At 40.8% G+C, this 26,476-nt stretch overlaps 1 protein-coding gene across 1 annotated transcript in view; it reads left to right on the forward strand.

Annotated features, from left to right (window-relative positions):
* tln2b (talin 2b) overlaps positions 1-26,476 on the forward strand; it is a 242,937-nt gene that overhangs the window by 70,917 nt on the left and 145,544 nt on the right. The window contains 5 exon segments of the mRNA XM_061918043.1: positions 1,426-1,568; positions 13,704-13,831; positions 16,088-16,151; positions 16,244-16,348; positions 23,622-23,777. Coding sequence (XP_061774027.1) covers positions 1,426-1,568; positions 13,704-13,831; positions 16,088-16,151; positions 16,244-16,348; positions 23,622-23,777 — 596 coding nt within the window.

Raw genomic sequence — 26,476 nt, forward strand, 5'->3', positions numbered from 1 at the left:
TTTTCAAAAAAAGCACAGTTTTTCATTTATATTAGGCCTTCAAACAAAACATGCATTCCAAAAAAAAATGAAGTGCATTAAAGTGGATAAACCCACAACAAATGAATTATTGTCCTTTTGGCAAAAGTCTGCTTAGCCACAGTAGATATGTTAATAATGGAAACAGAAGGCTCAAGTAAATCTCAATTAAGTGTGTGCTTGTAACCTCTTACACTTATACAGGTAGCCTACACAACAGGCTAATAATGCAAACAGAGGCCCCACTAAATCTCAATAAGTGTGTGCTTGTAACCTCATATACTTATACAGGTACACAACATATCCCAACGTCACCACGTCACTGCACGTTGGTTGATTGCGTCACCGCGTCAAAAAATTGCGTCACACGCCACTATTCGGCCTTGTTTTTAACTCATTCCACCGAAGGCAGAATGTGGCTTTTTTTGCCATATTCGGCCGAATATATTCGGTTACCGATTAATCGGTGCATCCCTAATATATATATATATATATATATATATATATATATATATATATACACAAACCCCGTTTCCATATGAGTTGGGAAATTGTGTTAGATGTAAATATAAACAGAATACAATGATTTGCAAATCATTTTCAACCAATATTCAGTTGAATATGCTACAAAGACAACATATTTGATGTTCAAACTGATAAACTTTTTTTTTTTTTTTCAAATAATCATTAACTTTAGAATTTGATGCCAACAACACGTGACAAATAATCATTGACGATAGAGCACATAAACAACCAGCACGGGTACCAAAATATTGGCATCGGGACAACCCTACTATGATATTGTTCTAGGGTGGGTGGGTTGGATGGATTCTGCATATAAAACATACATTTTGTTTCAGATGCCACATCCATCTCATAATTATATATTATGTTGTTGTTTTTAATATAGTAGGTCTCAGTTCATCATTGTTCTTATTCTTAGTTAAAACAAACATGAATTGAAAATAGTCTGTCTTCATAATTTTCTATTACTGATCTTGTATGGTCTTTTGAACATCTGTTTGTTTGTTTTTTTCAATTTACTGCACAGTCGTGTCAAAGTTTAATGAAATAACATCTAATTTTCCCCCAGAGGACATAAATGATCATCACAAAACATTCATACAGCACGCGGGAGCAGCTCCTTTCTTTTAATTTCCGCAGAAAACAACACCCTGACAAGATTTTGACATCTTCACAATTAATTAAGAAGATTATCCAACTAAGCTGCTGTGTCTTCCAGTTCCTAAAGTGCTTGGTTAATTTCACCCTCAGCGGCCCTCTATTCACATCTTGGTATTATTGGTACTATTTGAGTGGCGCTGCCAACATGCTGTGTGTGCGCGTGTGTGTGTGTGTGTATGTGTGTGTGTGTGTGTGTGTTTGTGTGTGTGTGTTGCTTGGCAGTGAACTGGCTGGACCACAGCAGGACCTTCAGAGAGCAGGGAGTGGAGGAGAGTGAGATGCTGCTGCTCAGACGCAAGTTCTTCTACTCGGACCAGAACGTGGACTCGCGGGACCCTGTTCAGCTCAACCTGCTTTATGTCCAGGTAGGATGATAACACACCTCAGCATGTACACTAGCACATAACAAGGTACAACTTTCAACCTGCTTTATGTCCAAGTAGGATGCAAACACACCTCAGCATGTACACTAAGATAACAAGGTAGAAGATTTGGCAGCAGACAAATGCAAGACACATGATGTTGTGTATTTTCCATGTCCAGTAGTACATCAACTTTCGAGCTTACTTGGTCCTGTGACGGCGCTCTCAACTTAAAACATGTATCTCAATTATTCAACTCCTCCAGTTGAGGTGACAATTGGATTGGTGCTTACCCCCCAAAACAGCCCATTGTTAACAGTCAATATGCCTTTTAAGAAGAAAAACTAACTTTGGCATAATAAATACTGAATTAAAATAAATGACAGAGTCGAGATGATGTATCGTGCGTGTGCGCACGTGTATATATATATGTGTATGTATGTGTATGTGTATATATATATATATGTGTATGTGTGTGTATATATATATATATATATATATATATATATATATATATATATGTATGTATGTATGTATGTATGTATGTATGTGTAGACATGCACCTGGGGATAGGTTGATTGGCAACACTAAATGGTCCCTAGTGTGTGAATGTGAGTGTGAATGTTGTCTGTCTATCTGTGTTGGCCCTGTGATGAGATTGCGACTTGTCCAGGGTGTATCCCGCCTTCCGCCCGATTGTAGCTGAGATAGGCGCCAGCGTCCCCGCGACCCCAAAAGGGAATAAGTGGTAGAAAATAGATGGCTGGATGGACTGTATATATGTGTGTGTGTATGTGTGTGTATGTATATATATATATATATATATATATATATATATATATGTGTATATGTATATATATATGTGTGTATTTATGTATATGAGTGTGTGTGTGTGTGTGTGTGTATGTATATATATATTTGTATATAAATATATAGTTGATGTTTCTGTAGTTTATCCGTTATACATTGCTCAATACCGGGGTAGAGCGGAATATACGTTAGGTCAGGAAAAAAACACGGAGGCTATATGTTCCCTACAAGCCTGGCAACATAAGCTATCTGAATTTTAATTGGATTAAAAACTCCAACCTAAAAACAACAGCACTGGAAGGAGCATAATATGACATGAAGAGAATATGAATATTTTTAATATTTAGGGAAAGTCAATAAAAACTAATTTGTATCTTTAATCATGATGATGATTTCTGGTTATGTTAGGCCAGCAGAGAAGGTCTTGCTGGCCCTGGCGACACACCACTGGGCTTCACTCTAGCATTTGGGGGGGGGAGTTGCCCAAGGTTCTCATAGTCATCATTATCACTGGCGTCCCGCCGGGTGTGAGTTCTCCTTGCCCTTATGTGGGTTCTTCCGAGGATGTCGTAGTCGTAGTGGTTTGTACAGTCCTTTGAGACATTTGTGATTTAGGGCTATATAAATAAACATTGATTGATTGATTGATTTTCTATCAGAGCGAGGATGCTTGTAACAAAAGTGTTTGTTTACAACTCAAAGCATAACAACTAGCCAATGCAGCTCTTATCTCAAAACAGTCTTAAGCTTGTGCACTCTTAAGTTGAGGTAACTATGTGGTTGAGTTGCATTGTTCCCTGAGAGAGGCACATTTGAACCAGTAACTGGCTTGCAGGACAGCTATAAGCACCACAAACTGAGGAGAAATAACAGATTTGCAAGACACTAATAGACGGCTTAAAGTGTCTGGTGGGCAGATGTCATTCGTGGATGTCTGAGTGGACAACTTCATGACTTAGACCTCCAGATTTAAACTTTGTCAGAGCATCTGGTTGACTTTGTCTGGGTCCTTTTTCTGTTTGTCTCGAGTGTTCTTCTCCTCGTGTTTAAAAATGCTCTGCAGTCACCCCGGGCTTCCCTAAGGGGTGTCAGCTACTGATCAGAGTTGGCCCATCTGCTCACATCTCCACATCCCCATTAGCCTTTCTTCCCTGGGAGAAGTGAGTTCCACTGACAACGATCATGCAGCAGCATTTAGGGAAGAAGTAGCCTACAATTCTGCATATACCGTATTTCCTTGAATTGCCGCCGGGTATACAGTATGCGCCTGCCTAGAATTACTGCCGGGTCAAACTCCTTTCGCAAAATATTATTTTTATTAGCGCATGTCTAGAATTTCCGCCGGGTCAAACTCGTCACGTCACGAGTGACACTTCACTTGTCATCATTTTGAAAATGGAGGAGGCTGATTTCAATCATTTGAAATTGCATAAAGGGAAGAAGATTAAGAACTATTCAGTAGGATTAAAGGTCCAAGCTATTAAATATGCTAAAAAGAACAGTAAGCAGCTATGTTTTATTAATATACCGTAGCTGCGTGTGTCAAATGAGTCATTAAATGACTCCCGCCTCCTGGTGGTAGAGGGCGCTAGTGATCCTTCTTGCGAAAACTCCGCTGCAGAAGAAGTGGCAGAAAGAGTGAGCAGCGATCGTTTATTTTTTCTACTGGCTTGCACTTTTAACATGGAGGATTACATAACTAAAATAAAACAGTTTTCCAAACTGGACTTTCAATCGAAGCAGGCGGTAATAAAGGAAGATCTCCATCGAGAAAGAGACTTTTAAAACTGAAGAAAGATAAGGAAGACTTCTATAAACAAGTTATCGATGCTTTTGATCAGAAGGAGCTGCGCGTGGACTTCATTTATAAGTAAAGGTAACACCATAATAACGTTTTTTTTTATTAAATGTGCTTTTCATGATGGTATCCTTACATCACACTTCAATTTTTAAGCGCAGGCCTAAATTTACCGCATGCCTTTGGTAAGCGCCGGAGTGAAAAGAGGTTTTAAGATAATTAGCGCATGCTTGCCTTTACCGCATGCCTTTGGTAAGCACCGGAGTGAGAAGAGGTTTTAAATTAATTAGCGCCCTGGTGGTAATTCAAGGAAATACGGTAGTGCTGTATTTTACTTCCTTATCTCTTTTATTCAACCCAAAAAATTAGGGGGTACTTGAATTTAAAAAATGGTCACAGGGGGTACATCACTGGAAAAAGATTGAGAACCACTGCTCTAGACATAACCGACACTCAACAACAACACATCATTTGCAGACTATAATTACTTGTTTGCAAAAAATATTTTTAACCCAAACAGGTGAAATTAGATTGTGGACGACTCACGCTGTCGTCGCACGGGTTCAATGGACCTCCCAGGAAGGACATTGCTTTGAGCAGGTTTGACTTGCGTTTATTGTCTTCAAGTCGGATCGCTTTTCAGCTGCTCCTCTCCATTGCTCGCTCACGGTCCGCTTTTCAGCCACCGTCGCCGTCATCGTCCTCCTCTGCTCTTTGTTTCCGTTCCTCTGTCACTGCTGCGGGCTCTCCTCCTCCTTCTGCCCCGATCGCTCCTCCTCCTCCTCTTTTATACATCGTGAGGAGATAAGTTAATTGTGTACTGGTGCGCGATCCACACACCTGCACATGACTGCGCCGTTGCTCCCGGCACACCCTGCCACTCCACTCGGCCGCATTCTACGCCTCCTCGCCGCCATCTTGGGCCGGGCTCCAGCATGCCCTGCCCCGCTGCTCGCTCGCTGGCTCCGCCTCTCCACATAGATAATCTCCCACGGCACACCAGACTGTATCTGGCGACACACTAGTGGTTGAAAAACACTGATTTATAGGACCATAACACTAAGGACTCAGGTGTTACCTGATCTATTTGTCCACCCGGCCCGCCTGCTGTTCTCATCACTCATGTATATTTGTCTTACCCTCCGCTTCCTTCCCTTCCAGTGCATCTGTGTCCACTCCCACACATTCTGACGTAACGCCACACATCCCCTCCCTGGCTGCACTGAGATCATGCTCACAACACAGAGTCCTATTTCCTCTCCACGTTTGTCTTTGCCTCGTTGTGTCTGCAACACACCGTGATGGCACAGGCTCTTCACCAAGCATGCGGAGAGGCTTTTTGTTTGACATTGTGTTAAAATGGCCAAAGGGAGCCAGAGAGATTATCATCCAAGTGGAACAAATCTTCCATTGCAGCGTTTCTCTCTTTTTTTGTTTTTCCTCGTGATCACTCCCTTTGTTTCCCCCGTGATGTCATGGCTCGTAATGTCTACTGCTAGTTTCAAGAACTCTTGTTTGTGCAGATGTTGTTGATGACTCAACCGTCAGCTAAGATGTTTCTTAATAATTGTGTCCAATGTCGACACACATTGGAGTCTGTGCCAGTCTTGGCATAATCTCTGCAACGAGCCCGCCACTCCCTCCCTGTCATGTACTTGCCTGGAGAACAGGATAAGCCTCCACGGCAATAACATCAACCCGTGAGGACTACTTTGCAGCTTCCACCTTTGCCTAATTTTAGCTTATTCCCTCAGCAAACTGCTAGCAGCGGGATATTTTATTGGAAAAGCAGAGCCAGATGAGGAGTTACCTCTGGAATGCAACGTCTTTCCCACAATTCACTGTTACAAAAGTATTAAGAGTCCCAGTCAAATGGATCATTGAGTTTGTAGAGTCCGCTGCTTACCTTGGCATTAACACTCTATGCCAGGGATGTGAAACTGGTTTTCATTGAGGGCCACACCGCAGTCATGGCTGCCATTAGAGGGCAGAATTTGATTATTTTACCTTTTTTTTTTTACGTTCAGTGTGACGAAAAATTGAAAAATATATTGTGTGTTTTTTTGAATTACAATTTTATTTGTATTTTATTTATTATCATTTTTATAATTTTTTTACATCAATAGAAAAAATATATTTTGGCATCTTAGCTGCCAGTTTTAACACTCCAGGGGTGTCGAACTAGGCTGCCATAAGAGGGCCGCTTGTAACATTAAATAATTGATGCATTTGCCTAATTAATTCGATTATTTTACCTTTTTTTAGATGCACAGTGTAAAGAACAGTTGAAAAATATATTGTTTTTTATTTTATTATAATTTTCAGTTTTTTACAATAGAAAACATATTTTTATTTTATTTTGGCAACTCAGCTGCCAGTTTTTTACAATAATAAAATGTGGTACCATTATTCCATTTACAGAAATACAGTAAAAAAACATCAACTATGGAAAAAACTGACCGCTCAGTCGACAAAATTTTACTGTAAAAAAACAAAAAAACATTGATCATTTTAATACAACTTACAGTAACATGCTGTAAAAAAAATCTGTATTTTACCACTGTTTTTTGCCAAATGTTTACTGTAAAATATATGGTGTTTTATTATTCTTATTATTTTATTGATTTTTTTTTTTTTTTTTACAAAAATAGAAAACATTTTAAAATTTTATTTTGGCAAATCAGCTGCCCGTTTTTTACCATAATAAAATGTGGTATCGTTATTACAGTTACAATAATACACCGTAAAAACATCAACTGTGGATTTTACGGTAAGAAAAAAAAAACTTACAGCTCAGTCGACAGAATTTTACCGTAAAAAAAAACAAACCTTGGTTGTTTTTCAACTTACAGTAACATGCTGTAAAAAACTTTGTAAATTTTACAGTAAAAATCTATTGGTGATTTTTTTAGTCTACAATTAAATAGACAACTTGATTCACAGCCTTAAATTAAGCAGATATTTAAGAATTTATTTGAATTTTTAGTAAAAAAGTTAGATAATTGAATATACCATATTTTCTTGAATTGCCGCCAGGGCGCTAATTAATTTAAAACCTCTTCTCACTCCGGCATTTACCAAAGGCATGCGATAAATTTAGGCCTGCGCTTATAAATTTGAGTGTGATGTAAGGATACCATCATGAAAAGCACATTTAATTTAAAAAAAGTTTTTATGGTCTTACCTTTACTTATAAATGAAGTCCATGCTCAGCTCCTTCTGATCAAAAGCATCGATAACTTGTTTATAGAAGTCTTCCTTATCTTTCTTCAATTTTAAAAGTCTCTCTGTCTCGATGGAGATCTTCCTTTATTACCTCCTGCTTCGATTGAAATTCCAGTTTAAAAAACTGTTTTATTTTAGATATGTAATCCTCCATGTTAAAAGTGCAAGCGAGAGGAAAAAATAAACGATCGCTGCTCACTCTTGCTGCTTGTTGTCACTTCTTCTGTAGCCGAGTAGTCGCAAGAAGGATCACTAGCGCCCTCTACCACCAGGAGGCGGGAGTCATTTAATGACTCATATTTGACACACGCAGCTACGGTATATTAATAAAAAATAGCTGCTTACTGTTCTTTTTAGCATATTCAATAACTTGGACCTTAAATCATACAGAATAGCTCTTAATCTTCTTCCCTTTATGCAATTTCAAATGATTGAAATCAGCCACCTCCATTTTGAAAATGATGACTGGTGAAGTGTCACTCGTGACGTGACGAGTTTGACCCGGCGGAAATTCTCGGCATGTGCTAATTATTTGGCGAAACGAGTTTGATCCGGCGGAAATTCTAGACATGCGGTAATAAAAATAATAGTTTGCGAAACGAGTTTGATCCGGCAGTAATTCTAGGCAGGCGCATACTATATACCCGCTTGTCAAGGAAATATGGTATGTTGCAATATTGAACACTATTTTTTTCCTGTCAAAATAAAAAAGAAGTAATACCTTTTTAGTCAGAAAATAAGAAAGTGAAAAAAGAAAATATAAGGTATTTTATTGGCACAAATTATTTCCAGGCTTTTGCGGGCCATATATAATGACATGGCGGGCCAAATCTGGCCCGCGGGCCTTGAGTTGAAACCTGTGTTATGGCCTAAGCATAAAAAACTGTTTAGGACTGACTAAGGTTTTTAACATTGAGTAAGCTCTCCCGACTTGAGAAAATGAGAAAGCACCAACGTAGTCACTTTTACAAACACACTGCTGAGGTGTTAACAAAAAAACATTAAAGACTGAAATGGGGCCACACACATAATTTAGTTCTATTCTATTGTCCATCCATCCATTTTCTACCGCTTATTCCCTTTGGGGTCGTGTTATATAAAATGTACCTAAACAAGGTTTTTAAAGGCCTACTGAAACCCACTATTACCGACCACGCAGTCTGATAGTTTATACATCAATGATGAAATATTAACATTGCAACACATGCCAATACGGCCGGTTTAGTTTACTAAATTGCAATTTTAAATTTCGCGCGGAAGTATCATGCTAAAACGTCGCGTTATGATGACGCGTGCGCGTGGCGTCACGCATTGTAGAGGACATTTTGGTCCAGCACCGTTCACAGCTATAAGTCGTCTGTTTTCATCGCATAATTCCACAGTGTTATGGACATCTGTGTTGCTGAATCTTTTGCAATTTGTTTAATGAATAATGGAGACGTCAAAGAAGAAAGCTGTAGGTGGGAAGCGGTGAATTGCGGCCACCTTTAGCAACACAAACACAGCCGGTGTTTCATTGTTTACATTCCCGAAAGATGACGATGAAGCTTTACTATGGAACAGAGCGGTCAAGCAAACATGGTTCCCTACCACATGTCAACCGGCAGGTTTCGGTGACAAAATGGTGGTAATAAGTCGGCTCTTACCGTTGACATGAGCGGAGAGCTTGCGTCGTTCCTCCTGCACCTGTTAAAGAGGCAGCTGGGGACTCTCTTGCCTCCTCCCACCGGCCGCCCCCGACCGTCGGATGCTTCCACCGTGGAGGAGGAAAAAATAAATAAATCTCAGACCGGCGCCGCCTTCGCCTCGTCGAGAAACGTGGTTTCCTTCTGAGACACTGGCGGTTACCACACCCGTGGCCACACCCCTCCGACCTTCAGGTTGTACAGGTACGACCATATAATCTCACTAAAACACTAGTTGCACAATAAGCAGATAAGGGATTTTCTGGAATTATCCTAATAAATTTGTCTAATATCTGAATCGCTCTGCCGTCTTTTTTTTTTTTTCTAGTCCTTTACTCTCACTTTCCTCATCCACGAATCTTTCATCCTGGGGAAATTGTCGCTTTCTCGGTCCGAATCGCTCTCGCTGCTGGTGGCCATGATTGTAAACAATGTTCAGATGTGAGGAGCTCCACAACCCGTGACGTCACACGCACATCGTCTGCTACTTCCGGTACAGGCAAGGCTTTTTTATTAGCCACCAAAAGTTGCGAACTTTATCGTGGATGTTCTCTACTAAATCCTTTCAGCAAAAATATGTCTATATCGCGAACTGATCAAGTATGACACATAGAATGGACCTGCTATCCCCGTTTACATAAGAACATCTCATTTCAGTAGGCCTTTAAATCCTTATTTATCCACAAATATGCTGAAGTGAGCACTGTTGTCAGTGCAAGGCTGTTTCAGCATCTTCTATGCGTGCCCTGGTCTTCTGGGCCCCGGTGGGATGTGGACCCCGGGCACTATGTGTCATGGCTCCTGCTACATTTCCTCTGGTGTCACCCGGGTCAAAAGCCATGCAGCCGGAGAACCAAAGCCGTGTATCACTTTCTGCATCTGCCAAAAGAAAATATTGCTCGGATCTGAATAACCTTAATCTGAATAACCCTAATCAGTCACATGATTCTGTTCTGCATATGTAACCTCTTAATGAAGTACTCATCAACTTACTTGGAAACTTTTCTTTCATGACATTTATTATACCTTTAGTCATGTATACAATGTGTGAAGTGGATTATGTTTATGTAGTGCTTTTTCTCTTGTGACTCAAAGCGCTTAAGTGTTAACAATGTTCTGTGTTGACAGAGGGCATGATTTAACTGGCTAATAGTCAAGCTGAGTGGGGCCATCTGACTTATGTTTAAGTTGCCAAATCGGGTTACTTGCCCTGTGAAAAGTTACTTTGAAAAATGAATGAATGAACGATAGCATATACACTACAAACCCCGTTTCCATATGAGTTGGGAAATTGTGTTAGATATAAATATAAACGGAATACAATAATTTGCAAATCCTTTTCAACCCATATTCAGTTGAATGCGCTAGAAAGACAAGATATTTGATGTTCAAACTCATAAACCTAATTTTTTTTTGCAAATAATAATTAACCTAAAATTTCATGGCTGCAACAAGTGCCAAAGTAGTTGGGAAAGGGCATGTTCACCACTGTGTTACATCACCTTTTCTTTTAACAACACTCAAACGTTTGGGAACTGAGGAAACTAATTGTTGAAGCTTTGGAAGTGGAATTCTTTCCCATTCTTGTTTTATGTAGAGCTTCAGTCGTTCAACAGTCCGGGTTCTCCGCTGTCGTATTTTACGCTTCATAATGAGCCACACATTCCCCATGGGAGACAGGTCTGGACTGCAGGCGGGCCAGGAAAGTACCCGCACTCTATTTTTACAAAGCCACGCTGTTGTAACACATGCTGAATGTGGCTTGGCATTGTCTTGCTGAAATAAGCAGGGGCGTCCATGAAAAAGACGGCGCTTAGATGGCAGCATATGTTGTTCCAAAACCTGTATGTACCTTTCAGCATTAATGGTGCCTTCACAGATGTGTAAGTTACCCATGCCTTGGGCACTAATGCACCCCCATACCATCACAGATGCTGGCTTTTGAACTTTGCGTCGACAACAGTCTGGATGGTATACTTCCCCTTTGGTCCTGATGACACCATGTCGAATATTTCCCCAAAAAATTTGAAATGTGGACTAGTCAGAAGACCACAGAACCCTTTTCCACTTTGCATCAGTCCATCTTAGATGATCCTGGGCCCAGAGAAGCCGGCGGCGTTTTTGGATGTTGTTGATAAATGGCTTTCGCTTTGCATTGTAGAGCTTTAACTTGCACTTACAGATGTAGCGAAAAACTATTTAGTGACAGTGGTTTCCTGAAGTGTTCCTGAGCCCATGTGGTGATATCCTTTAGAGATTGCTGTCGGTTTTTGATACGGTGCGGTCTGAGGGATCGAAGGTAACGGTCATTCAATGTTGGTTTCCGGCCATGCCGCTTACGTGGAGTGATTTCTCCGGATTCTCTGAACCTTTTGATGATATTATGGAGCGTAGATGTTGAAATCCCTAAATTTCTTGCAATTGTACTTTGAGACACGTTGTTCTTAAACTGTTTGACTATTTGCTCACGCCGTTGTGGACAAAGGGGTGTACCTCGCCCCATTCTTTCTTGTGAAAGACTGCACATTTTTTGGGAAGCTGTTTTTATACCCAATCATGGCACCCACCTGTTCCCAATTAGCCTGCACACCTGTGGGATGTTCCAAATTAGTGTTTGATGAGCATTCCTCAACTTTATCAGTATTTATTGCCACTTTTCCCAACTTCTTTGTCACGTGTTGCTGGCATCAAATTCTAAAGATAATGATTATTTGCAACAACAAAAAAAGTTTATCAGTTTGAAGATCAAATATGTTGTCTTTGTTGCATATTCAACTGAATATGGGTTGAAAATGATTTGCAAATCATTGTATTCCGTTTATATTTACATCTAACACAATTTCCCATCTCAAATGGAAACGGGGTTTGTATATATATATATATATATATATATATATATATATATCTGTATATATATATATATATATATATATATATATATATATATATATATTTTGGATCGATTAATAATTGTTACAAGTAAAAATAATGATTTATTTGAAAAAAAACATTTTTTTCACACCCTCTTTTATGCACTCACAGGGGCGCCCACTTGAATGTCATTCTCATGTCTCATTACTTGAGTGGACAATTAAGCAGCTGCTTACCACTGTAATGAGCACAACAATCTCCTGCACTTGTGCTCAGGAGTCTTTCCTCCAGCACAGCACACAAACTCTCACTTGAACACCACAAGCAGCTCTAAAATTAGCCTTCACACATGCTTTCGTCTACAAAGCCCACTCTGCAGGTCACTACATTGTCATGGAGCACGCTGGGAATGATGGGAAGAGAGTTTTCAGCAATATAATGAAAGGATCCATTTATTGTTTACGACAATGGCTACACCCACCCAGTCTCATCACAACCATTACAATAGTTGCTTTATATATCATTCTGGCAACTGTGTTTTTTTTTTAACAGGGATGACGGTGCACACACACAGAGTACTTACAAGCAGACACAGTGTGTAGACAGAAAAGGGAGAACGGATGCATTTTGGCTTAAAACCTAAAGATAAAGGTGAAGTTATAACACTGAAACACCTCCAGGAAGAGCTGCTTTAAGACATGGCTAGCTAGTTAGCAGCTAGCATCCATTCGCAGTAGTGTTTTAGCTACTTCTAATTCACTAATCCTCTCCTCTATGGTGACAAAGTAAGTTTCTTACATGTATCAATATCACTGGAGAAAAAGAAATAGCTAAACATGCTTCACTACATACTATATGAGGATACAATAGCTCACCTGTGTCATCAATAACAAAAGCTAGTGCTCTTGAATGTAAATAAACACCTGACATCTACTGTAATGATACCAAGTTATTTATTTTTTTTAAATAAATATATCCTGTTCAGGCAAACCATATTTTTGAGGCAGATGCCCATTTATACTGTACAGATTACCTTTAGAAAAGGGAAGTGTTGGATACTTCTCGTGTTGCCTTATTTGTTTTTGATGTCATTAAAAGTTTGGGTGGAATCTTATAAAGCTAAACCAATTTTCTTTTTAAGTAATACACACATTTATTGGAGCTATTTGTCTATTTTATGGACGAATGTAGTTAATCAATGAAGGGGCCCCCAATGTCCTAAAAAAATAAAGTATCGTTTTGGAATGAAGAATCGTTTTGAATTGAACATTAATTCTGAATCGAATCGTTAACCCCAAGAATCAAATCCAGTCGTGCGGTGCCCCAGTGCATACTTGTTGAAATGCTTTCTCTCTAACCGCAAGCGCTCTCATCTTTTGGATGCATTAATTTTGCAGCACTAAACTAGAAAGCAGGAAAGAGAGTTTGAGCTGACTTCCCTGTGGAGAGAATACCACTCACAAGATGTCAACAAAGGCTTCAGCCTCTAAACATCTGTGAAACCTGCACCTTTTTCTGCTTAATGGGACAACACAATCAGACCATGGAGTTCTCTGCAGCACATTACAGACCATTAGGCACTGCCGTGAAAGACTGATATATGTTGCACTGTTGCCGTGATACCTGGATAAAACTGCGAGATTGGGCTGCCAGTGATGTTATGAAGGCATTCAATACACATGAAAGAAATGTGGATCTTTCCCATGTCTCCATTCATTTGTGCTCAAGTGACTACTTTCTCTCCTCCAGGCCAGGGATGACATATTGAATGGATCCCACCCTGTTTCCTTTGACAAAGCCTGTGAGTTTGCGGGGTTCCAGGCTCAGATCCAGTTTGGACCCCACGTGGAACACAAACACAAGCCTGGATTTCTGGAGTAAGCACTTTTTAATCAAATGCAGTGTTTACAATTCTGGACTACATCATCTCTCAAGTGGTGCATGAGAAATGAGTGTTCCCCTGATTAGGGAAAAACCTCTATTATGATACTGTATTTCCTTGAATTGCCGCCGGGACGCTAATTATTTTAAAACCTCTTCTCACTCCGGCGCTTACCAAAGCCATGCGGTAAATGTAGGCTTGCGCTTATAAATTTGAGTTTGATGTAAAGATAACATCATGAAAAGCACATTTATTTAAAAAAAACATTATTATGTTCTTACCTTTACTTATAAATGAAGTCCATGCGCAGCTCCTTCTGATGAAAAGCATCGATAACTTGTTTATAGAAGTTTTCCTTATCTTTCTTCAGTTTTAAAAGTCTCTGTCTCGATGGAGATCTTTCTTTATTATCTCCCGCTTCGATTGAAAGTTCAGTTTAGAAATCTGTTTTATTTTAGATATGTAATCCTCCATGTTAAAAGTGCACGCGAGAGGAAAAAATAAACACACACTGCTCACTCTTGCTTGTTGTCACTTCTTCTGGAGCCGAGTAGTCGCAAGAAGGATCACTAGCGCCCTCTACCACCAGGAGGCGGGAGTCATTTAATGACTCATATTTGACACACGCAGCTACGGTATATTCATAAAACATAGCTGCTTACTGTTCTTTTTAGCATAATCAATAGTTTGGACCTTAAATCCTACTGAATAGCTCAGAATCTTCTTCCCTTTATGCGATTTCAAATGATTGAAATCAGCATCCTCCATTTTGAAAATGATGACTGGTGAAGTGTCACTCGTGACGTGACGAGTTTGACCCGGCGGAAATTCTAGTCATATGCTAATTATTTGGTGAAAGGAGTTTGACCCGGCGGAAATTCTAGACATGCACTAATAAAAATAATTTTTTGCGAAACGAGTTTGACCCGGCTTTAATCCTGAGCCGGCGGTAATGCTAAGCATGCGCTAATTATTTTGCGAAACAAGTTTGACCCAGCGGCAATTCAAGGAAATACGGTATCTGCAGTAGGGTTGTACGGTATACCAGTACTAGTATAGTATCGCAGTACTCATGCATCAAAAACAGGACTATACTCTGTTTGAAAAGTTCATAATATTTATTTAACGGGCATGACGACGAGTCGTCACGTCGTTACTAGGAGCATGTTTGGCAGCGCACGCACACAGAGTACTTACAAGCAGACACAATGTGTAGACAGAAAAGGGAGAAGAGACGCATTTTGGTCTAAAAACTGATGATAAAGTAGGTAACATCCATCCGTCGTCTGCAGTGTTTTAGCTACTTCTGAATCACTAATCCTCGCCTCCATGGCGACAAATAAAGTACGTTTCTTACAAGTAATATTATCACTGGAGGACAAGGAATAGCTAAACATGCTTCACTACACACCGTAGGAGGATACAATAGCTCACCAGCGTCACAATGTAAACAAATGCCATGGGTGGATCTACACCTGACATCCACTATAATGATACCAAGTACAAGAGCATATCTAGTCCATACCACTATGATTACAACGATATTTTTTATCGTCACAAAATATTTTTTCCTTTTTTAAAATTTCATATTAAGTTTATTAAGTCAGTAAAGACGTCCCTGGACACATGAGGACTTTGAATATGCCCAATGTATGATCCTGTAACTACTTGGTATCGGATCGATACCTACATGTGTGGTATCATCCAAAACTAATGTAAAGTATCAAAGAAGAGAACAATAAGTGATTATTACATTTTAACAGAAGTATAGATCGAACATGTTGAAACAGAAAATAAGCAGATATTATCAGTAAATGAATAAGTAGACTAATAATTAATTTTACAGCTTGTCCTCTATAATGTGGACAAAATAATAGAATGATAAATGACACAATATGTTACTGCATACGTCAGCAGACTAATTAGGAGTCTTTGTTTGTTTACTTACTACTAAAAGACAAGTTGTCTACTATGTTCAACATTTTATTTAAGGACTAAATTAGAACAATAAACATATACTTCATGTACCCTCGGATTTTATGTTAAAATAAAGCCAATAATGCCATTTTTTGTGGTCCCCTTTATTTAGAAAAGTATCGTAATGCATTATGGTACCGGTACCAAAATACTGGTGTCAGGACCATCCTAATCTGCAGTTCTAACCGCTAACAAGGCAGTCGTAGGGCAAAAATGACCTGAATGTTGAGCAAAAGATGAAAACAAGACCAACAAATGTCATTTCTCTCCACAGCCTGAAGGACTTCCTGCCTAAAGAATACATCAAGCAAAGAGGATCAGAAAAGAAAGTATTCCAAGTATGTACAGTAAGGAAAAGGTCTAGATGTAAACTGATAAACTTTGTAATAATTAACAATGAGAAAATACCGGTAATCGTTGTTGTGTGCAGGATCATAAAAACTGCGGCGAGATGACCGAGATCGAGGCCAAAGTGAAGTATGTGAAACTGGCCAGATCTCTGCAGACATACGGGGTGTCCTTCTTCCTGGTGAAGGTAAATCCTTGAGGTGTAAACCCATACCACCGTACTGTTGGAGCTACACTATATTGCCAAAAGTATTTGGCCACCTGCCTTGACTCACATATGAACTTAAAAGGGCCATTCCATTCATAACCCTGAGGGTTCAATATGATGTGGGTCCACCTTTTGCAGCTATTACAGCTTCAACTCTTCTGGGATGTATTTATAGTGTGTTTATAGGAATTTTCCACCATTCTTCCAAAAGTGCATTGGTGAAGTTACACACTGATGTTGGTAGAGAAGGCCTGGTTCTCAGACTCTGTTCTAATACATCCCGAAGGTGTTCCATCAGGTTTGGTCAGGACTCTGTGCAGGCCAGTCAAGTCCATCCACACCAGACTCATCCATGTCTTTATGGACCTTGCTTTGTGTCAGGTTCAAACACTGATGACAATTATTAAACAAGACAAAAGGCGAGGAATCAAACAGAGACAGAATTCAATTTAGACTCAGATCTGAGGAGAGACATGGCCACTGTACTCTCTGTACAGTCCTGCACCACGCTCCGACGAAAAAGGTTTACGTCTCCTCTTTTATTAAGATATTCAATGTTTACGCAACAACACATGTCACAACAGGAATGGGGAGTATGTAAACAGTCTTTGTTTTCGGTCACATTGAAGACAAAAGAAGAATATGCCTCGGGCTTTGGCTCGTCCTGGATTCAGCTTTGGCAGCTCTTTGAGGACAATAGATAACCCGTCCCGTGTCATTCCAACGTACACAGCGGAATCTTCCAAGACTTTGATTGGTGCAACAAAGACAGCTCTCATCTGTTCATTGGAAACTCAGAGAGCGGAAAGTTTTTTGATAATTTACATACAATTTTTCTAACACTTTGTGCACTGGTGTCAGGTTCAAACACTCATGACAACTATTAAACAGACAAGAAGCAAGGAATCATGCATAGACAGAGTTCAATTTGGCTCAATGAGGAGAGGTGTTTGGGGCTGCACACTCAGTTACAATCTCCCACCACGCTCTAAGGTGCAGTCCCACGTGCTCCTCTATTTATTTGTAAGGTCCCTGGTTACATCACTGAGGCTGTTTCTGAAGGAATGGGGGTAAGTTCAGCAGCCTCAGTTGAACACAATATACGATTATTTAGAAATGAAATTGTGCTGACGTGATATCGCCCTGTCTCTACTTTGTCCGCGTCACGGTACTCGGATGTTCTGGACACAAACACTGATTCGAGACGACTCACAATCCTCGAGTTGTCCCTTTTGTACAGATAGAAAGGAAAACTTCAGCACAATTGATAACTATAGCAACGGCCTTTAAGCATAAGAGTTGTGTGATAACTTACACATAATTATTCTGACAACCGGTGCACAGTCATGTCTGAAGAGGAAGGGGCCCCGCTCCAAACTGTTCCCACAAGGTTGGGAGCGTGGATTGTCCAAATTGTTTTGGTATCTTGGAGCATTCAACATTTCTTTCACTGCAACTAAGGGGCCCAAAAACAACCCCTCGTCATAATTCCTTCTCCACCAAATTTCTCACTCTGCACAATGCAGTCCGAAATGTAGCGTTCTCCTGGCAACCTCCAAACCCCAGAATATTTAGGAGCGAGGAAATTTCACGACTGGATTTGTTGCACAGGTGGCATCCATGCTGGAAATCACTGAGAGCGGCCCATTCTTTCACAAATGTTTGTAGAAACAGTCTCCATGCCTAAGTGCTTGATTTGATACACCTGTGGCCGGGCCGAGTGATTAGGTCACCTGGTTCTCATCATTTGAATGAGTGGACAGATACTTTTGGCAATATAGTGCAGTGTTTTTCAACCACTGTGCCGCGGCACACTAGTTTGACGTGAGATACAGTCTGGTGTATCGTGGGAGATTATCTAATTTCACCTATTTTGGTTATAAATATTTTTTTGCAAACCAGTAATTATAGTCTGCAAATTATTTGTTGTTGTTGAGTGTCGGTGCTGTCTAGAGCTCAGCAGAGTAACCGTGTAATACTCTTCCATATCAATAGGTGACATAAAAGCGGGAGGCAGTGTGAAGGTAAAAAGGTGTCTGATGCTTAAACCAAAAAGTGAGTGCCCCTGAGAAAAGGCTTTGAAGCTCATGGAAGGCTTTGCAGAACAAGACTAAAACTGAACTTGCTACAAAGTAAACAAAAACAGAATGCTGGACGACAGCAAAGACTTACTGTGGAGCAAAGACGACGTCCACAAGGTACATCCGTACACGACAATCAACAATGTCCCCACAAAGAAGGATAAATACACCTGAAAGATTCTTGATTGCTAAAAACAGAGTAGGTGCGGGGAATTTCGCTCAAAGGAAGACATGAAACTGCTACAGGAAAATACCTCCAAAAGAGAAAAAGCCACCAAAGTCGAAAGTAAAACACAAGAGCTATAGTGACGCATGCTTGGTTATGCTTCAAAGTCATATCCAACACTTGCGACAACGACTTTTTACTGTCAACTGAGTTTAATTTTTTTTAATGATGTCTGCTGGTGGTGTGCAAAAAATGTGCCTTGGCTCAAAAAAGGTTGAAAAACTGTCGCGTTTTGTTCAACCCCATGATGCAAAAGAACCAGTAGGACAGGACTTGCAGGTAAGGGCTTTATTTAATGCAAAAATATAACCACACTGGTACAAATAGACAGAAATCAACAAAAGAAAACGTGTGCCGAACGCACGGGAAGGTAAGGCTAGTACTTAGCACGGAGTCGAGAAGTCCAAGGGCAACATGCCAAGCGCACGGGAAGCTAAGGAGATACTTAGCACAGAGACAAGAACTAGGAAACGTCCACGTGAGTGTTGCTTACTGCAAACAAAGGACCAAGGCAGAACGACGGGAGAAGGCAGGCTTAAATACGGAAGTGATAAACAAAAACAGGTTTGCGTACAAGGCAGGTGAAGATCAAGTAACCATGGAGACAAAACAAACAAGGAAGTGCAACCAGGAACCGAAATAGTCCAAAACAAACAGAAAACACAAAAGGACTCAAAAACCAAAATCAAAATGTGATCCGGGCATCGGATCACAACAAAAAACACTGATATAGTGTATGTGCACAATGTAAGGGCTTTACAGGGACTTGGTGATCTCACTGGAACTTAGAACAACAGTTGTGAGAGTGTAAAAATTATGCTGGTCTGGTATGTGCAGGTGAGGCATGAGAAGGAAATAAAGTGCTATAAGCTGCTATAATAAAAGCTTTCTGCCCCCTACCTGTTTGGATGGCAAGTTTACAAAAAAGATGAGTGCAGTGATGGAAGATTTGGCCATAAAGTTCTGAGTTGCCTCGCTCTATACGTGATAGTGCACGCCTATCTAAATGCGGGAGTGCGTTGGACGAGGACATGTCGTAATGGGAGGCTGAAAAGGCCGCTAAATAATTCAGAGCGGCTGCACTCTGGCGCTGTTGAACACACCTGGGCTGGTTGGTGCCAGAGTTGTTTCCTTTTCTCATCTGTCACTCTTGCATCTCTGCAGAGCTCCATGCTGGGAACATCACAATTAGGAAAATACAGTGTGTGTGTGTGTGTGTGTGTGTGTGTGTGTGTGTGTGTGTGCGTGCGTGTGCCTGTGTACTGCGTGTGTGTGTATGCGTGCGTACAGCGTGTGTGTGTGTGTGTGCGTACTGCGTGTGCGCGCGTACTGCATGTGTGTGTGTGTGTGTGTCTGTTTATGCGTGCGTACTGCGTGTGTGTGTGTGTGTGTATGCGTGTGTGTGTGCGTACTGCGTGCGTGTGTGTGTGTGTGTGTGTGCGCGCGTACTGCGTGTGTGTGTGTCTGTTTATGCGTGCGTACTGCGTGTGTGTGTATGCGTGCGTACTGTGTGTGTGTGTGTGTGCATGCGTGTGTGTGCGTGCGTGTGTGTGTGCGTCACAATTAGGAAAATACAGCGTGTGTGTGTGTATGCGTAGTGCGTGTGTGTGTGTGTGTGTGTGTGTGTTTGTATGCGTGTGTACTGTGTGTGTGTGTGTGTATGCGTGCGTACTGTGTGTGTGCGTGTGTGTGTGTGCGTGCGTACTGTGTGTGTGTGTGTGTGTGTTTGTATGTGTGTGTGTACTGTTTGTGTGTGTGTGTACCCGTGCGTACTGTGTGTGTGTGTATGCGTGTGTACTGTGTGTGTGTGTGTGTGTATGCGTGCGTACTGTGTGTGTGTGTGTGTGTATGCGTGCGTACTGTGTGTGTGTGTGTATGTGTGCGTACTGTGTGTGTGTGTGTGTGTGTGTGTGTGTGTGTGTGCGTGTGTGTGTCTGTGTGTGTGTGTGTGTGTGTGTGTGTGTGTGTGTGTGTGTGTGTGTGTGTGTGTGTGCGTGCACGTGTGTGCACGGACGGGTGCAAAATAAAACCTCCCTTTTGTTTGTATTTTCCATGTTTGTTAGCCTTGAGCCAAGTTCAGCTGTTTAAAATAGCCAACTATCAACTCCTGCTTTAGTAGACAATTGCCACCGACGTCCGTGCAATGAAATGTAAAACAATGACCACTGCTGATGAAGGTCTTGGATGTTGAGGTCCTTGTTTTTGTTAAGAGGTCTTTAGAGGACCTTGATTCTTCAGGGTCTTTCCCTCAATGCCGGTTTAACTTTTCTCAAGATTTTCTTTTTGACCTAAATAAAGATCAGATGAGATGTAACTGGATTTGACCTTCCTTAACTGATCACTACAAAAAATGTACCTTTTTGATCAAGGTTGGTCTTTCCAATATGGTTTTACGCTATACCGGTACTAGTATAGTATCGCCGTACTAATGAATCAAAAACGGTATTACCGTATTTCCTTGAATTGCCGCCAGGGCGCTAATTATTTTGAAACCTCTTCTCACTCCGGCGCTTACCAAAGGCATGTGGTAAATTTTGGCCTGCACTTATAAATTTGAGTGTGATGTAAGGATACCATCATGAAAAGCACATTTAATAAAAAAAAAACGTTATTATGGTCTTTTACTTATAAATGAAGTCCATGCACAGCTCCTTCTAATCAAAAGCATCGATAACTTGTTTATAGAAGTCTTCTTTATCTTTCTTCAGTTTTAAAAGTCTCTCTGTCTTAATGGAGATCTTCCTTTATTACCTCCTGCTTCGATTGAAAGTCCAATTTAGAAAACTGTTTTATTTTAAACATGTAATCCTCCATGTTAAAAGTGCAAGCGAGAGGAAAAAATAAACGATCGCTGCTCACTCTTGCTGCTTCTTGTCACTTCTTCGGCAGACGAGTTGTCGCAAGAAGGATCACTAGCGCCCTCTACCACCAGGAGGCGGGAGTCATTTAATAACTCATATTTGACACACGCAGCTACGGTACATCAATAAAACATAGCTGCTTATTGTTCTTTTTAGCATATTCAATAGCTTGGACCTTAAATCCTACTGAATAGCTCTTAATCTTCTTCCCTTTTTGTGATTTCAAATGATTGAAATCACCCTTCTCCATTTTGAAAATGATGACAGGTGAAGTGTCACTCGTGACGTGACGAGTTTGACCCGGCGGAAATTCTAGACATGCGCTAATAAAAATAATATTTTGCGAAACGAGTTTGACCGGCAGTAATTCTAGGCAGGCGCATACTATATACCCGGCGGCAATTCAAGGAAATACGGTATTCTCTGTTTAAAAAGTACCGGTTTGCCAAAAAAAAAAAAAAAAAGGTTAATTCTTGTTTTATGTAGAGCTTCAGTCGTTCAACAGTCCGGGGTCTCCGCTGTCGTATTTTATGCTTCATAATGAGCCACACATGTTCGATGGGAAACAGGTCCAGGACTGCAGGCGGGCCAGGAAAGTACCCGCACTCTTTTTTTTAAGAAGCCACGCTGTTGTAACACGTGCTGAATGTGGCTTGGCATTGTCTTGCTGAAATAAGCAGGGGCGTCCATGAAAAAGACGGTGCTTAGATGGCAGCATATGTTGCTCCAAAACCTGTATGTACCTTTCAGCATTAATGGTGCCTTCACAGATGTGTAAGTTACCCATGCCTTGGGCACTAATACATCCCCATACCATTACAAATACTGGCTTTTGAATTTTGCGCCTAGAACAATCCGGATGGTTCTTCTCCTCTTTGTTCCGGAAGACACGATGTCCACAGTTTGCAAAAACAATTCGAAATGTGGACTCGTCAGACCGCAGAATACTTTTCCCATTTGCATGAGTCCATTTTAGATGATCTCGGGCCCAAAGAAGCCCGCGGCGTTTCTGGATGTTGTTGATAAATGGCTTTTCCTTTTCATAGTAGAGCTTTAACTTGCACTTACAGATGTAGCGACAAACTGTATTTAGTGACAGTGGTTTTCTGAAGTGTTCCTGAGCCCATGTGGTGATATCCTTTAGAGATTGATGTCTGTTTTTGATACGGTGCGGTCTGAGTGATGGAAGGTCACGCTCATTCAATGCTGGTTTCGGGCCATGCCGCTTATGTGGAGTGATTTCTCCAGATTCTCTGAACCTTTTGATGATATTATGGAGCGTAGATGTTGAAATCTTTGAGAAACGTTGTTCTTAAACTGTTTGACTATTTGCTCACGCAGTTGTGGACAAAGGGGTGTACCTCGCCCCATCCTTTCTTGTGAAAGACTGAGCATTTTTTGGGAAGCTGTTTTTATACCCAATCATGGCACCCACCTGTTCCCAATTAGTCTGCACACCTGTGGGATGTTCCAAATAAGTGTTTGATGAGCATTCCTCAACTTTATCAGTATTTATTGCCACCTTTCCCAACTTCTCTGTCACTGTTGCTGGCATCAAATTCTAAAGTTAATGTTTTGCAAAAAAAAAAAAAAAAAAAAAAAGTTTATGAGTTTGAACTTTAAATATGTTGTCTTTGTAGCATATTCAACTGAATATGGGTTGAAAAGGATTTGCAAATCATTGAATTCTGTTTATATTTACATCTAACACAATTTCCCAACTCGTATGGAAACAGGGTTTGTATTAGGAATGAAGATAATAAGCATGCGGTTAGTGATTTTACAGCAGGGTGTAAAGTGTGACCTCTTGTGCAGCAGTTGTAGTTCCGGCCCGTGAAGTGAGCTATGATACATTTCCAGTGCTGGTTGAAGCACGAGGCGAGAGCTCTGTTGGGGGACTAAAGCCTGACCCCGCTCCATAAAGCAGCAGTTAAATAAGGGTGAAATCTGCCGGGTCAGTCCACACAGGCGTGGCGTCCACACCGCGTCTAGAATGAATCATCCTGCGTAGGCGTTAAGCAGCGCTATGAAGATCAAATCTGATGCAGGGGCTTTTCTTTTTTTCTTTCCCCTCTCTCCGGCAGGAAAAGATGAAGGGTAAGAATAAGTTGGTGCCGCGCCTGCTGGGGATCACCAAGGAGTCGGTGATGCGAGTGGACGAGAAGACTAAAGACGTGGTGCAGGAGTGGCCGCTGACTACTGTCAAAAGATGGGCCGCCTCCCCCAAGAGCTTCACCCTGGTACCTTTTTTTTGTTTTTTGTCCTGTCCAGCTTCTCAGGCAAGTCATATAGATCAGGGGTCTCAAACACGCAAGACGTTATTTTGCGGTCCGCACCTTGATGTGAAAATGTAGTTGTTGCGCCCCGCAAGTTTTACATGAATGGCACTTTACAACGTCATACTTCTACACCCTCGATTTTTCCAGGAGACTCCCGGAGTCAGTGCCCCTCCAGGGATAATCATTCTCTCGAATTTCACCTTAACAACAATATTAAGAGGGCACCGTGGAGTCACTGCCTTAAGCGTCCTCTTCCACCTGTACTAACAGCGTGCCAGCCCAGCCACATGTTGTAGTCGGTATAAACAGATGCAGTAAGCGACTGCAAGACATACTTGATCAACAGCCATACAGGTCACACTGCGGGTGGCCGTACAAACAACCTAAACACTGTTACAAATATGCGCCACACTGTGAACCCACACCAAACAAGAATGACAAACACATTTTAGGAGAACATCTGCATCGTAACACAACAGAACAAATACCCAGAATCCAATGCAGCCCTAACTCTTCTGGGCTACAATATACACCCCTGCGCCCCCCAACCCCGCCCCCTATTTTTAGCCCGGAAGAGTTAGGGCTGCATTGGATTCTGGGTATTTGTTCTGTTGTGTTACGGTGCGGATGTTCTCCCAAAATGTGTTTGTCATTCTTGTTTGGTGTGGGTTCAGTGTGGCGCATATTTGTAACAGTGTTAAAGTTGTTTATACGGCCACCCTCAGTGTGACCTGTATGACTGTTGATCAAGTATGTCTTGCATTCACTTCCATGGGTCTGCTGAAGCCTCACACAATATGTGACTGGGTCTGCACACTGTTTGTAAGGTGGAAAAGCGGACGAGACGGTAGTTCTTAGAGAACATCAAAGATAGTGCCATCACGACACGTCCTTATTATTGTTGTCCGGGTGAAAACCGGGAGAATGATTGCCCCGGCAGATTGACGGGAGATGCACTGATATTCGGGTGTTTCCCGGAAAAATCGCGAGAGTCTGTAAGTACGTTGCTAGGGCGGGAAAGCCATTCAAAGAAGGTGAATTCATTAAAAAGTGCATGTTATATTTTTGGGAGAAAACTTTTCTTGCGGCCCAGCCTCACCCAGTTTCTGCATCCTGTGGCCCCCAGGTAAATTGAGTTTGGGACCCCTGATATAGTTGATGTAGATGCTCGTATCGGCTGCTCACTTTTACTTTACAAAAAAGCGTGGGATGATTCTCTTGGTTTTTTTTTTCTTGGTTTTTTTTTTTGTATTTGTTTTTTTCTTTGTTGCTTTGTCCTGTCCAGCTTCTCTGGCAAATCATATAGTTGATGTAGATGTCCATATCGGCTGTTCACATTTACTTTGCAAAAGAGAAGTGTGGGATACTTCTCTTGTTTTTGTTTTTTGTTTTTTTGTTTGTGTTTTTTTAGTTTTTAAATTTTTTTAGTTTTTTTTGTTCTGTTTTTTTGGAGGTGGGTTTTGTCTCGTTCAGCTTCTCTGGCAAATCATATATTTGATGTTGATGATCTATACAGGCTGTTTGGATTTACTTTACAAAAGAAAACTGTGGGATACTTCTCTTGATTTCTTTTTTTTTTTCCTGTTTTTTGGTTGTTTTTTTTTGTCTCGTCCAGCTTCTCTGGCAAATCATATAGTTGATGTAGATGCCCATGTCATCTGTTCGATTTACTTTACAAAAGAGAAGTGTGGGATGCTTCTCTTGTTTTTTTGTTGTTTTTGTGTTGTTATTTTAGATTTTTTATTTATTCATTTTTTTGGTCTTTTTTGGGGGGGGGGGGGTTGTCCCGTCCAGCTTCTCTGGCAAATTATATAGTTGATGTAGATGCTGTTCAGATTTACTTTACAAAAGAGAAGTGCGAGATATATATCTTGTTGCCTTATTTATTGATCCCTCCAGGGATCAATAAATTACTTTCTATTCTATTCTAAATAGGATATGTACAAATATGATGGCAAAAGTGATAGCAAAGAAGCAGTTAGTGAAATAAATAATAATAAAGAAATGACAATGAGCATTATTACACTACAAATGGATCAATACAAATACCAATAGAAATAGCGCTTTTGATAATGAATAATACCAATAATTTACCCCTACCTTGGTACTGTTTGACCCCCAGCGTCGTGTCCCCATGCTGGGCAAACAATCTGATATGAGAGGGATTGACACACGTCTGAAACACAATTGAATCTTTCTGGATGTTTCATCTCACAGCACAAAGAGCATTTTTGACCTAAATCCATACTGGCCACCTCTTTCATCTGACAGAACAACAGATGCCTGGGGGGATTGTGCAGACTTCAGATGTATTATTTATCAGAGAAAAGCTGTTTCTTATCAGCAAGAGAATTGTTTTCTTTCCATTTCAGCAAACGGCGATCCTGTTAAAAGATGAAAACATGCTCTGTTGTAAATGGTGACTCAAACCATGTCATGTTTTGCCAAAGTGCTTTTAAATTAGCAGTCTCAGAACTAGGGTTGGAACGTTTCCGGTAAATTTCCCAAAAGTTTCCGGAAATTTACCACAGGAAGTTTGGAAATGTTGACCATTTTTGGATTATTCAAATTTGGACACCGTCCATCTTATTCTGTAGAACAAGACGAGAAGCTTGTAAAAGGCCAATGCAATGCAACACACACACATAAATAGTCAGCTA

Source organism: Nerophis ophidion, linkage group LG12 (genome assembly GCF_033978795.1).
Source record: "Nerophis ophidion isolate RoL-2023_Sa linkage group LG12, RoL_Noph_v1.0, whole genome shotgun sequence".
Classification (NCBI taxonomy): Eukaryota; Metazoa; Chordata; class Actinopteri; order Syngnathiformes; family Syngnathidae; genus Nerophis; species Nerophis ophidion.